The sequence below is a fragment of the Crocuta crocuta genome, unplaced genomic scaffold (genome assembly GCF_008692635.1).
Source record: "Crocuta crocuta isolate KB4526 unplaced genomic scaffold, BGI_CrCroc_1.0 scaffold225, whole genome shotgun sequence".
NCBI lineage: Eukaryota > Metazoa > Chordata > Mammalia > Carnivora > Hyaenidae > Crocuta > Crocuta crocuta.
The window spans coordinates 1,283,686-1,297,410 of NW_027530408.1; the positions used below are offsets into that span (position 1 = coordinate 1,283,686).

Genomic DNA, 13,725 nt, shown 5'->3' on the forward strand with positions numbered 1-13,725 from the left:
CAAAAAAAAAGGACTGTTGTTTTATTGCCTCTGAATCATTACATTTCTGGATTAGTGATCTTTTGGTTCAAAAAAATTTTTTAACTGTGTAGTGGTGTTTTGAGACCCTTCAACCCTCTGTTAAGTCTCCTTTCTCATTGGTAAGGATTGTAGTTTATAAAATAGCAGACCTGTATTAAAGATGAAGGGACTGCTCTCCCCCCAGATTAGGATATGATATAACCAATAAAGCAGTAAGTAACTTGAATGCTGACACTAATGACATTTTGATTCTTTCATTTAAAAATGTTTGCTTCAAGGGTGCCTGGGTGGCTCATTTGGTTAAGCATCTGACTTTGGTTCGTGAGTTTGAGCCCCAAGTCAGGTTCTGTGCTGACAGCTCAGAGCCTGGAACCTGCTTCCGATTCTGTGTTTTTCTCTCTCTCTCTGCCTTTTCCCACTCACACTCTGTCTTTCTCAAAAATAAACATTAAAAAAATATTTTTAAACGCTTACTTCATGTAACTTCGGCTCAGGTCATGATCTCACAGTTTGCAAGTTCAAGCCCCACCCACGTGGGGCTCTTCACTAACAGCGTGGAGTCTGCCTGGGATGCTCTTTTTCCATCTCTCTGACCCTCCCCTACTTGAGCATGTGCATCCTCTCTCACTTGCACTCTCTCTCAAAATAAATAAACTTTAAAAAATAAAAATGCTGATTTTAATTTTTTGAACAAATAATTACTTATTAGCCTTGAAAATCTTTTAAGTACATTTTCCTTGAAATTTGAAAAATTATGCTCAGACATTGCATTCTTAGACATAAATAGAACGTTTAAAGAGGTGACATACAACCACAGAAACGAAGAAGAGAAGCTTCTGTGCTTGGTGTTGACTAGTTTATATAAAATTTGAAAGGATACAAGAACTGAAACTCTGTGTTACATTCATATGCTGCATAGTTTAAAGCAAGGATAAGATGTTGAAGTCAAAACTTCAGCTTGTTCATCTGCTTGCAGATGTGTTTTGTTGTATTTTTTATTAGTGAAATTCTGTGTGCCATTAAAAACAGTGGGAAATGAACTTGTCAGAGACTTGGATTCTTAGAAAAGATTATCATTCACTGTGAAGTGAATAGTGAAGTCAGCTGAAAATCCTCTTTTGTGTACATTAGACATAATAAAATCTGTAAACTCTGGCTTGAAGATGTGTACATACACAGCATTCAAATTTTTTAAATGTTTATTTATTTTAATTAAAAAAAATTCTAACATTTATTTGTTTTTTGAGACAGAGAGACAGAGCATTAGCAGGGGAGGGGTAGAGAGAGAGACACACACAGAATCCAAAGCAGGTTCCAGTCTCTGAGCTGTCAACAAAGAGCCCAACATGGGGCTCAAACTGACAGGCTGTGAGATCATGACCTGAGCCGAAGTTGGACACTCAACCGACTGAGCCACCCAGGAGCCCCAATTTTAATTTTTTAAACGTTTATTTTTGAGAGAGACAAAGTGAGAGAGAGAGAGAATGCATGGGGGAGGGGGAGGGAAAGAGGGAGACACAGAATCCAAAGCAGGCTCCAGGCTCCAAGCTGTTAGCACAGAGCCTGACATGGGGCTAAAACTCACATACTGTGACCTGAGCTGAAGTTGGACACTCAACCAATTAAGCCAGGCGCCCCTAATATTTATTTATTTTTGAGGGAGAAGGAGTGCATACCCACAAGAGGAGGGAGGAGCAGAAAGAGAGAATTTCAAACAGGCTCTGCACTGTCAGTATAGAGCTTGATGTGGAACTTGAACTCATGAACTGCGAGATCGTGACCTGAGCCTAAATAAAGAGTTTGGTGGCTCAACTGACTGAGCCACCCAGGAGCCCCCATAGATTCAAATTTTGACTCTAGGCCTATTCTTGTTCCCCTAAATCCATGTTTACCTAAACCAGTGTTCCATAAAGTGTGGTCCATGGATTAGTGTTCGTTCACAAACTGTTATTAACTGTCGTAAGAATGGAAATTTGGCATTTAAAAACGTTTTAATTTTATTTTTAGAGATAGCGAGCATGCATGTGGAGAAGGGCAGAGGGAGGGAGGGAAAGAGAGAGAAAGAGAGAATCCATGCTGAGCCTGGAGCCTTCCTCAGGGCTCGATCCCATGACCCTAGGATCATGACCTGAGTCAAAATCAAGAGTCAGTAGGTCAACTGACGGAGTCACCCAGGTGCCCCAAGCATTTAAGAACCTTAATAGCAATTTGACATTGGCACAACATCTAAGCATGTGATCATTTTTCTAGTTAAGTTATTTTTATTGCATTTTACAAAGTATAGGTTTTGACAGGTTGGAGGTTGGAGTGAGGCAGTTCCCACAGGTATTTTACAAAGCACAACTCTAGATCCCCTTTTTTTTTCATTCAGAAATTGAGCTCCTTGTTTCCATGTGGCCACAGTAGAGCCTGAGGAAAAGGATGATGATGAATGAAGGTGCAGATTATTTGAGATTAATTGTGTCTTTACTTGGAATTCCCTTTAACCATTTTCCTGATTCACTCTAACCTGGGATGCCTGTTAACAATGCAGATGCCTTTGCAGGATCCCTAAAAGTTTTGATTTTACCAGTCTGAGGCCCAAGAATCTACATGTTAAACAAACACCTCATCTAATTCTGATGAATATTGTTCCTGGGTAGGTCATTTAAATTAGGATGCTTGAGAGTAAAAGAGGATGCTATTAAATCACATTAAGACCTGATAAATAATCTGGAAATATCCTAATAGGCACACTTGGACTAATGGTCACTGCACCTGGGGCATATCTCTTAAATAGAATTTTGGGGGCACCTGGGTGCTTCAGTCAGTTAAGCCTCCAACTTTGGCTTAGGTCATAATCTCACTGTTTGTGAGTTCAAGTCCTACATCGGGCTCTGTGCTGACAGCTTAGAGCCTGCAGCCTGCTTTAGATTCTGTGTCTCCCTCTCTCTCTGCCCCTCCCCCGTTCACACTCACTCTGTCAAAAATAAACAAGCATTAAAAAGCTAAAAATAGAGTTTTAAAATTTCACTTGAGAGCTTATTTTTAAGTTGATTTACTTTAAGAGAGTGAGCGAGCATGAGTAGAGGAGGGGCAGAGGGAGAGGGAGAATTCCAAGCAGATTCCACACTGTGGAGCCCAACTCAATCTCATGAACCATGAGATCGTGACCTGCGGTGAAATCAGGAGTCAGATACTTAACTGAGCCAGCCAGGCACCCTTAAAAATAGAGTTTTAAAATTTAATTGGAAAGTTCCTGCTATTTGCTATCATGACCAAACTTAGCTAGATTTTCTTTAGTCTTCTCAGGATGGTGGCTGTTCCCACTCTTCTGTGAGTCAACCTCAACTGAATTGTGTGTACAACTATCTAATAAAGGAATTGGAAGTTGGAATTCAGGGCTTCTAAACATAGCTAGATGTAACTTGAGGTGGGGCAGGACCACTCCTTTAAAGTGGAAAATTCTTTTGTTCTGATTTGAAGGAAATTGAATTTATTTGCCCTTACCTAAAAACTTAGGATTCTTCTGGAACTTTCTGTTATGTATATAGTCTCAAGCCAATCTTAATTCCTTAGTGTTCCTGGATCAGCTGTGTCCCATTTCTCTTAGCTGGGCATAATCCCCTTGATCCATTTCAACCTTGCTTTCGCTTTCATTTAACTAGGTGACTTGTTTACTTGCTTTAAGTAAATTACAACTAGAGACTTTGAAAGAAAGAAAAAATATCTTAATATATCCTTCTAAATTTTTTTCTCAGGAGTTCTTTAGGTTGCTGGCACCTGTTACATAACTTATATGCTACAGAAGAAAAATAGTTTCCTATTTTGTAAACTGTTACCTGTTTACAACAGTATTGGAGGAAAATTATTTTTATTAGTGGTTATAGTACTAGTAGAAGTCAAGTAATATTTTGTGAATCTCTTGTCTCTGGTACTATCTCTGTAATAATACCTTTTTCATCAAATCTAACATATTTGACCTTATATTATTTCATTTTCTTTTTAGCTTGTTAACCAATCTCTTTTATTTACAAAGTGGGGATTAAAAACAAGAAGGCTTTTTATGGGATTCATTTCAAAATGGAGAAGGGCAGATTCGCTAGCTAGAAATTGAGAGTAAGAGTTTGAAAACCAAAAAAGAGGCAAATTAGGTATGAAAAGGGAAATGATTAAATGTGGAATCTTCTATTTCTTTATTTTTCTGGATCAATATTTCATAGGACTGGGGGTTCTCTGAAGTCACATACAATTAAGTATATCTCTTTAAAAATTTTTTTTTAATGTTTATTTATTTTAGAGAGAGAGAGACAGAGAGACAGAGCTCGAGCGGGGGAGGGACAGAAAAGGGGGAGACACAGAATCTGAAGCAGGCTTCAGGCTTTGAGTTGTCAGTACAGAGCCCAACGAGGGGCTTGAAGCCACGAGCTGTGAGATCATGATCTGAGCTGAAGTCAGACGCCTAACCCACTGAGCCACCCAGGCGCCCCCTAAGTATATCTCTTTATTGAACCTCATGTAAATTTCTCTAAAGAAAGTTTCTCTAACACTTATACTCTTAGGGGTGCCTAGATGGCTGTCGGTTGTGTCTGACTTTTGATTTAGGCTCAGGTCATCACCCCACGGTTAATGGGATCAAGCTCTGAATTGGGCTCTGTGCTGACCATGGATTTTGCCTCTCCCTTTCTCTTTGCGCCTCCGCTGCTCATGCCTGCGTGCATATAGGCACTCTCTTTCGCTTTCTCTCAAAAGAAATTAATTAAAAAAAATAAAGACATACTCCGAGTTTTGGCAACTTTCACACCTTTTTAATAATAAGTATTTCTAACTTATTACAGCAGTAGAGTAAATAGCATTACGAACTTACAGGTGAACATCACCCAGCCTCAACAATTATTAACTCACTACAAGTCTTTTTGTTCATCTGTACCACTGCTTATTCCCTATCCTCCCAGTATTTTGAAGCAAATTCCAAATAACATAATTTCATCTGAAAATATTTCTGTAAGAATCTCTAAACTATAAAGGATTTTTGTTGTTGTTAAACAACCATATTGCCATTACATTTTAGTGAAAATTTAAGTAAATTTGATTAGGACTTACCTTTCACTCTGTCTTAGAGACTCATCAGATAAATAAATAAAACATTCATCATAGTATCTAATTTTTGTTTGTTTTAGTAGATTATTTTCCTAAAATAATGTATTGCTATTACATCTGAATAACACAAATTAAACTGATTTATCCTTCAAATTGTAATACTTGCGAGAGTGAAAGGGGGCGCTGTTAACAAGTATGCTAGGACAGCAGTGGAAATCTAGGACTGTCCTGGGTAAACTGGGATATATGTGGTCCTCACTTTCAAAGTAATATTTGCTGGTTGGTTAGCTACATTTTTTTTTTATTTTATTTTATTTCTAGGAGAGAGAGAGTGTGAGCAGGGGAGGGTCAGAGAGAGAGGGAGTCACAGACTGAAACAGGCTCCAGGCTCTGAGCTGGCAGTCAGCACAGAGCCCGACGCGGGGCTCGAACCCACGAACCGTGAGATCATGACCTAAGCGAAAGTCGGACGCTTAACCGACTAAGCCACCCAGGCGCCCCGCTACATTTTTAAAAATAAGCTTTGCCTAGTCACCTAAGTGAGTCAAATTGTAGCTAAGAACATATAAATATTACCATAGAATTTTCAAGTCTAGAATTTTTATAGTGCCTGTAGATTTCAACTTTTTTAAAAAGTTTTTTATTATTTAAGTAATCTCAATGTGGTGCTCAAACTCACAACACTAAAATGAAGAGTTGTATGCTCCTGTGACTGAGCCAGCCAGACGCTTCTCAATTTAGTTCTTTTTTTAAGAGATTTTATTTAAAATTAAAAAAAAAATTTTTTTTTTAATGTTTTATTTGTTTCTGAGAGAGAGACCCACAGTGTGAGCAGGGGAGAGTCAGAAAGAGAGGGAGACACAGAATCTGAAGCAGGCTCCAGGCTCTGAGCTAGCTGTCAGCACAGAGCCTGATGCGGGGCTTGAACCCACGAACCATGAGATCATGACCTGAGCCGAAGTCGGACGTTTAACCGACTAAGCCACCCAGGCGCCCCCTAGAACACATTTTAAAGTAGGTAAATGAGATGATGGTCAATTTTAAAATGTCAAATTACTTTTTCTGTTAAAGTTGGTAATTCACCATGATATTAGATTAGCTTTATACCCAGCATCAACTGAAGTTAGTTTTTAGCATTTCCAGATTAGAAAACTTAACTAGATCTTCTTTATCTGTTCTTCTCAAGTTACTATAGCAAGTAATTCTCAGGAACAGCTCCATCCAGTTAGTGGTTTGCTTGTTATCAGTAATATTTTAAACAACTACCTTTTAATAATAATGTATACATCTATGATTGCCCCAATCAGAAGGTGAAATCAGACATTTAAAACACAGTTCCATGAGGTCAGTTCTTTGGAAAAATAAATGCCCTTTAGTGTTGTAATTTCTTTCCTTTCATTTTCTTTAACCACAGTTTTATTTTTAATACATTTTCTGTGAATAAAAGATACTCGTATCATCTAGTCCTTTATCTTTTAGTTTATTTTCGGAATCAGCTTCAAGTCTTTGATGTTTATATGTAAAACATTATAATTCATACATCCACACACTGACTTTGACTTTGTGGCCTTTTTAAAAATTCGAATTGATCATCTGTAACATACAGTATCTTAGATTTTTTTTCTCCCAGATGGTTCTGGTGCTGTGGATGTGAAATCATGGTGATGTGTTAGGTTTACTTTGTTACATAAAAAAAATGGGTATATAGTTCTTTATACATTTAATAAATTTTGAATTACTTTTTCTCTTTTTCTAGCTGTCCCCTTTCCTCCAACCCAGCGGCTTACTTTGAAAGAAGTATTTGAGAATGGGAAACCTAAAATTGATGTTTTAAAAAACCATTTGGTGAAGGAAGGGCGACTGGAAGAGGAAGTAGCCTTAAAGATAATCAATGATGGGGCTGCCATCCTGAGACAGGAGAAGACCATGATAGAACTAGATTCTCCAATCACAGGTATGAGAAGTATTTGGGTGGCATTTAGATTTGAGCTTATTTGAAAAATTATTACAAATAACCAACTAAAATGTGTGATAATCTTTCTAGGAATTATGAGGTAGTCTTAGGATTGTTTGTTGTTCATTGAAGAAATACAACTTAAAATATCTAATACCTCCTGTAGGACTATTGATAGTATTGATAGATTGACTACAATTATAAAACAGTCCAGTCAAAATCTAACGTGATTTAAATTAAAAGTTAAACTGTGATCTTATTGATGTACTGCTCCTTTCTCTTCTAAGACATCATTTTTCACCTTACCATATGCCTTTTTTTTCCTAGTGTGTGGTGACATTCATGGACAATTCTTCGACTTGATGAAGTTGTTTGAAGTTGGAGGATCACCTACTAACACTCGCTACCTCTTTCTGGGTGACTATGTGGACAGAGGCTATTTCAGCATAGAGGTAAAAATTAAACTGTTGGAACTATCATTGTCTTTTTTTTAGAACTTTTCTTTCTATTCTTTGGTAGAAGAAATTAAAATGAGAATGCTGAATGAGTTCTCACTGAAATGAGAAATTATAAATGAGAATTTACAAACCTTGTGACTTCCAGTAATTAAGGTGCTAGAAAAATGTTTTCATTGCTATAAGAATGTTCTGTTCCTTCTTGTAGCTTCTATATGTGATAGACATATAGAAGGGGCTATATTAAACCCAGCCTTGCAGGTAAGTTAAATTTTTGCCAATCTTTCCTCTTTGAAGATAGTATATAGGCTGTATATAAAAGGCATAAATCGCTATTCACCCTAAACAGGGTTTGAATTAGCAGACACTAATTCTAAAACAACAAGCTGGTGGGCTATAATTTACCCTTAGATAAACTTCCAATGCTAAGCCAGCAGGCACTTCGTTTACTGTAGGAATAATTTTTGATACTGTTGTGAATAGTAAGCACTTAATAAATGTTAATTCATTGAAGGAAAGAATGATTAAAATTAATGAAAACTCAAAATTTACCTTACATGTATTTTGAAAACTGAATGATGAGAAAAATGATTGAAATTAAAGTATAAGCTGTTCTGTATAAAAGATAAAATTATTTTAGAGCATAATGCAAAGACTGGAGTACAGTGGACCATATTCATATTTAATGTCAATTGATTTAGCTGTACATGATTGGCAAATAAAAGGAAAGTAATTTTTGAAATAGTGCAGGTAATTGAATTTATAATGTGCCCAGAATAAGCAGATGAGAAATTGAGATGCGCTTGCTGTTCTTGTAGTCTGTAGTCCTGCTTCTCCCTCACAGTGTGACGATCTCAGTGTACTTAGTGTATTTCTAGTGGTTAAAGTTTTATTTGTGCAGCATCACTTCTAAATCCAAATCAACTATCTGACCTAGTGCTCAAAGAGGCAATGGTTATACTAAAGCTGGCAGAAACTCTTTAGTTAAACATGTGGTGTCTAAACTCATGAATCAGAGAAATTCAGAGTTATATGCCAGTGCCTCACTTTAATTTAGTGTCATCTATGAGGACAAAGGTTAATGGTAAAAGCTAAGAAAATAATCTTGTTTCCCTACTGTTCAGTAAATTACCAAGTTCTCCATGTAGGTACCTGGGATGAGTGGAGATGATACTTGTAGACTGTATCATTGAAATGCTTCACTATTCCAAGTAACCTAAGTGTCCATTGATAGGGGCACCTGGGTGGCTCAGTTAGTTAAGCGTCTGATGTCAGCTCGGATCATGATCTCACAGTTCGTGAGTTTGAGGCCTGAGTCAGGCTCTGTGCTGGGGGCTTGGAGCCTGGAGCCTGCTTCGGATTCTGTATCTCCCTTTCTTTCTGCCTCTCCACTGCTCATGCTCTGTCTCTCTCTCTCTCAAAAGTAAATAAACATTAAAAATTTTTTCATTAAAAAAGTGCCCATCTATAGGTGAATAAAAAAGATGTAGTAAATATATATAATGGATAAAATACAGTAGAATGTTACTCAGACATAAAACAGAATGAAATGTTGCCATTTGCAACAACATGGATGGACCTATAGGGTATTATGCTAAGAGAAATAAGTCCAAGAAAGACAGATACTTTTGATTTCACTCAAGCGTGGAACCTACAAAACAAAATAAATAAACAAACAAAACAGAAGCAGATGTATTAACAAGAGAAAAAACTGGTGGTTGCCAGGGGGAGGGGGTGTAGGGAGCCAGGCAATATAGGTAGAGGGGATTAAGAAGTACAGACCTCCATTATAAAATAAACAAGTCACAGGGATGAAATGTACATCACAGGGAATATAGTCGAAATACTGTAATAACTTCATATGGTGACAGGTGATAACTATTCTTATTGTGGTGAGCATTGCATAATATACAGGATTGTTGAATCACTATGTTGTACCCAAAAACTGATATTATATGTCAACTATAGTTCAATAAATAAATAAAATAAAAAGGGAAGCAAGCATAGTCTAAAAAAGAAAAGCTTTCTAATTCCTATTCACATCATGTTTCAAGAGACAGTCAAAAGTATGGATGTCTAAAAGACACATTGAATGTTTACTTCTTTGGGTATTTTTAAAAAATTTTTTTCTTAAATAGTTTATTGTCAAGTTGGTTTTCATATAACAATCAGTGCTCATCCCAGTAAGAGTCATCCCCCACGCTCATCACCCTCCTTCCCCTCTCCCTACTTCTTTGGGTATTGATTAGCATGAAGAGGTTTTATCTATCTATCTATTTATTTATTTATTTTTGAGAGAGAGAGAGACATAGAGATAGAGAGAGCCAAGTGAATGAGGGGCAGAGAGAATTCCACAAGTTGCAGAGAGAGAGAGTACAGAGCCTGGAGCCGGGCTTGAGCTTACCCAGAGCGGGACTGGAACTCATGAACCATGCGATCATGATCTGAGCCAAAGTTGGATGCGTAACTGATGTAGCCACCAGGCATCCCAGCATGAAGAGGTTTTAGCAGCTGAAAAGAAGAATACAGAACTTACTGTATTTTTTTTAGTTTTTTAATTTATTATTGAGAAACAGAGACAGAGCATGAGCATGGGAGGGGCAGAGAGAAGGGGAGACACAGAATCTGAAGAAGGATCTAGGCTCTGAGCTGTTAGCACAGAGCCCGACACATGGCTCAAACTCACAAACCCACGAGATCATAACCTGAGCTGAAGTTGGACCCTTAACTGACTGAGCCACCCAGGCACCCCAGAACTTACTGAATTTTTAATTAGTCATTATATTTAATGAAACACCTTCTTAAAAAGATAATATTATGCCAAATCATCTTCAGGTTGTTAGCTGACATATTTAAAAATAGTTTCAATGTATCAATATATTCAGTAAAGCATACACTGAAAAAATCCATAATGTTTTTTGTACACATATATTATGTTCAGAATTTTTTTTTCAGAATATTTTTTGTTATGTATTCTTTCCTCATTCATCAACAAATGTTTCCTGATTGCCAACTTTATGGCATGCTCTGAGGATAAAATAATGAATAAGATTTATATTCTCTATTTTTGTTTGTTTGTTTTTAAGATTAATGCTTTCTATAGGAGCTGACACTCTTGTTAGAAAAGATGCACTTGTAAATACATTTTTTAATGTAGTATAAAAGTACTTATTTAATTTTCTGCAGTATTCTTCATATTAGGACCTACCATTCTGGCATAGTAACTGACACATAGTTGGCACTCAATCAGTATTTGTTGAATGAATGAATGTTAATAAATCATAGTTTGTATTTGGATTTATCCTATTATTTGATGTTTGACCAACTTAAAGGATTTTTCTGGAATAGCTTAAGAGGTACATGGATCAAAAATTTAAAGTGACAATGCTGTTGCCAGTTTTAAAACTAAACTTCAGGGGTGCCTGGGTGGTTTAGTTGGTTCAGTGTCCGACTTCTGCTCAGGTCATGATCTCATGGTTCATGGGTTCGAGCCCCACATCGGGCTCTGTGCTGACAGCTAGCTCAGAGCCTGGAGCCTGCTTCAGATTCTGTGTCTGCCTCTCTCTCTGACCCTCCCCTGCTCTCTCTCTCTCTCTCTCTCTCAGAAATAAATAAAACATTAAAAAAAAACAACAACTAAACTTCAGGGTGTAGGTAGTGTTAGTTGGAAGTCGCTTACTTATAAACCACTAAGGTTATAAACTTCTGTAGGCTACAGCTTAGTCCAGCTGTATACTTGAACACAATTTATCAGTGTCCTTGATAAACATGAGTATGATGTTTTTGTCAAATGGATGAAAATCAGGTAATGGAGTCCTTCTTACATTTTTTGTTGCTGTAAATAGTTCATTTTTGTAGAAAAATTGGGAAATTTAGACTAAGAAAATTGTTTTATAGTCTTATAAGACTATAAGACTTTATAAGACTATAAAACAATTTATATCTATAAATCAAATATAATCGCTGTTAGCATCTTATATTTTTTTTCTATAAGATTTATTATTATTATTTTTAAGTAATCTCTACAACTTGGGGCTCTAACTCACAACCCCTGGACCAAGAGTTGCATGCTCCACTGACTCAGGCAGCCAGGCGCCCCAACATCTTGTGTTTCCTTGCAGTCCTTTTTCTTCTTTTACATTTGTATTTATCCTTTTTTAAAGAAAATTGAAATCATTTTGTACATTTCCTGTTGTAGTCTTTTTCCCACTCAGCATTGTATTGAAAACACTTTCCTCTGTGGTTAATGGTAAAAATACCACAGTCTACTTCACTGTTCTTTATTTTTGGATAATGTGGTTTGTAGATACTGTTTGCTGCCTATCTTTTCTCTCCTTCTTCCTTACTCTCAAAATTCTATTTTGTTCAGATAAGTGAGATTGGGGGTTCAGAAAAAACCTTTGAATTCAGGAAGGGGAAGCCCTTAACCCAGCCCCAAGAAATGAATTGAGTGGTCTGAGCTAGTCATACACATCCACTCCTTGTCACCGTTGATTGGTTTAGGGATAAACATGGGATTCTCTTTTGCCCAGTAATATATAAAGGGAACTCTGCTGGGTGTTTTTGGTGTGTGTGTGTGTGTGTGTGTGTGTGTGTGTGTGTGTGTGTGTGCGTGTGCACATGCGTGCAAACACACACTTTGAAACCCTTCGTTTCCAAATGAAAAGACTCCTGCAAGGTGAAAGCTTCTGGACCCCTATTTAACTGTGTCATTTCAAATGTGGGTGTGTATATTGTAGCAGCCATTTTGTGATCATGAGGAGGTCCTAAGGATGAAAAGCAGGCCCGTAAATTACAGATCATAGAGGGAAAGAGAACATGGTTTCTTGCTGACAGCACTAAGCTGGTACACTAAATATGGACATCTGGCCTCCAGAGGTTTGTTTTTTTTTTTGTAGTTTTATGGTTTTATTAACACAAATATGATGTGCACGTAAGCTGTTTGTCTATTCATTTTCTTCTCTGCGCAGCTGGCATTGGGATTCAGGACTCTGATGGCCAGTTGGGCTGCTCTTTCCACAATGGTTTCACAGGTCCTTGGAGGAGACATTGTGAGCAATCTCTGCACAGTAAGATTTGTTGCATATCAGCAGCACTTCAAGCTCCTTGACGCTGTGGACTAGGAACTTCGAGAAGCCACTGGGCAGCATGTGCTTTGTTTTCTTGTTGCTCCTGTAACCAGTGTTGGGCATCAAAGATCTGGCCCTTGAGTCTTCTGTGCACCCTGTTGTCAGTGCCTCTAGGTTCCCACCAGTTGCGCTTAATTTTGACATATCGGTCTGACTGGTGCCAGATGAACTTTCTTGGTCCTCTTTTTAACAATCTTGGGCTTCACTAGAGGTCTGAGGGCATCTGTGATGCCGAGTAACAGATGACTGCCACTTCCGCCGACAGTGCCAAGGAAGAGTGGGGAAACCACATTTCTCATTTCATGAGATACTTAAATGTCTATGGCTTAAGCAGTAGGTAATTGGATATTTATCCCTTGTACTGTAAGTGGATGTTTTCTAGTTATTTCTGTTCTGCATATTGCTATAGTTAATATCTTTCTGAATTAATAGCATTTCTGATATTTACTTAGTTTAGATTCTTTTGAGTAAAAGAATTGGATGAAAGACTGAGTATTCTATCTTTAAGTTTATTTATTTTGTGAGAAAGAGAGAGAGAGAGAGCATGTGTGCACAAGCAAGTGAGGGAGGGATAGAGAGAAAAGGAAACAGAGAATCCCAAGCAGGCTCCTCACTGTCAGGGCAGAGCTGACATGGGGCTCTATCCTATGACAGTGAGACCATGACCTGAGCCAGAGCCAAGAGGCAGACACTTAATGGACTGAACCACCCAGGTGCTCCAGACTATGAACATTTTAAAGACTTTTGATACTTATTGCCTAATTGTTTTCACAGAACTTTATTTCACTTTACTTCCTTTCTGTGGTTAATCATGTCTTTCCTTGACCTTCAAGGCAAGATGACTTTTTTCATGCCCAGAACAAGCATATATCTTTCCTGAAGCAATGTGGGCTTTGATTAGTACACCAGAGACTGATTCAAATATCACTGACAAAACAAAATACTAAAGTTTCACTTATTTCTGGGCTTTTTGACATCCCTTCTTCATTTGTGCCTATTACAAACTACTTACTCTGAGGTAAGGGAAGCTAAATTTTAGTTTCTTTTAATTGATTTTGCGATAAGAGAAAGGGTTAAGGGGGATTTC

General features: G+C 37.5%; 1 protein-coding gene across 2 annotated transcripts in view; it reads left to right on the forward strand.

Moving 5' to 3' along the window:
* The window catches only part of PPP3CC (protein phosphatase 3 catalytic subunit gamma), a 102,591-nt gene that overhangs the window by 29,147 nt on the left and 59,719 nt on the right, over positions 1-13,725 (forward strand). For both annotated transcript variants that reach the window (XM_077766608.1, XM_077766609.1), the window contains exons 2-3: positions 6,857-7,054; positions 7,382-7,506. In XM_077766608.1, the coding sequence (XP_077622734.1) occupies positions 6,857-7,054; positions 7,382-7,506 (323 nt within the window). The remainder of the gene's footprint in view (positions 1-6,856; positions 7,055-7,381; positions 7,507-13,725) is intronic.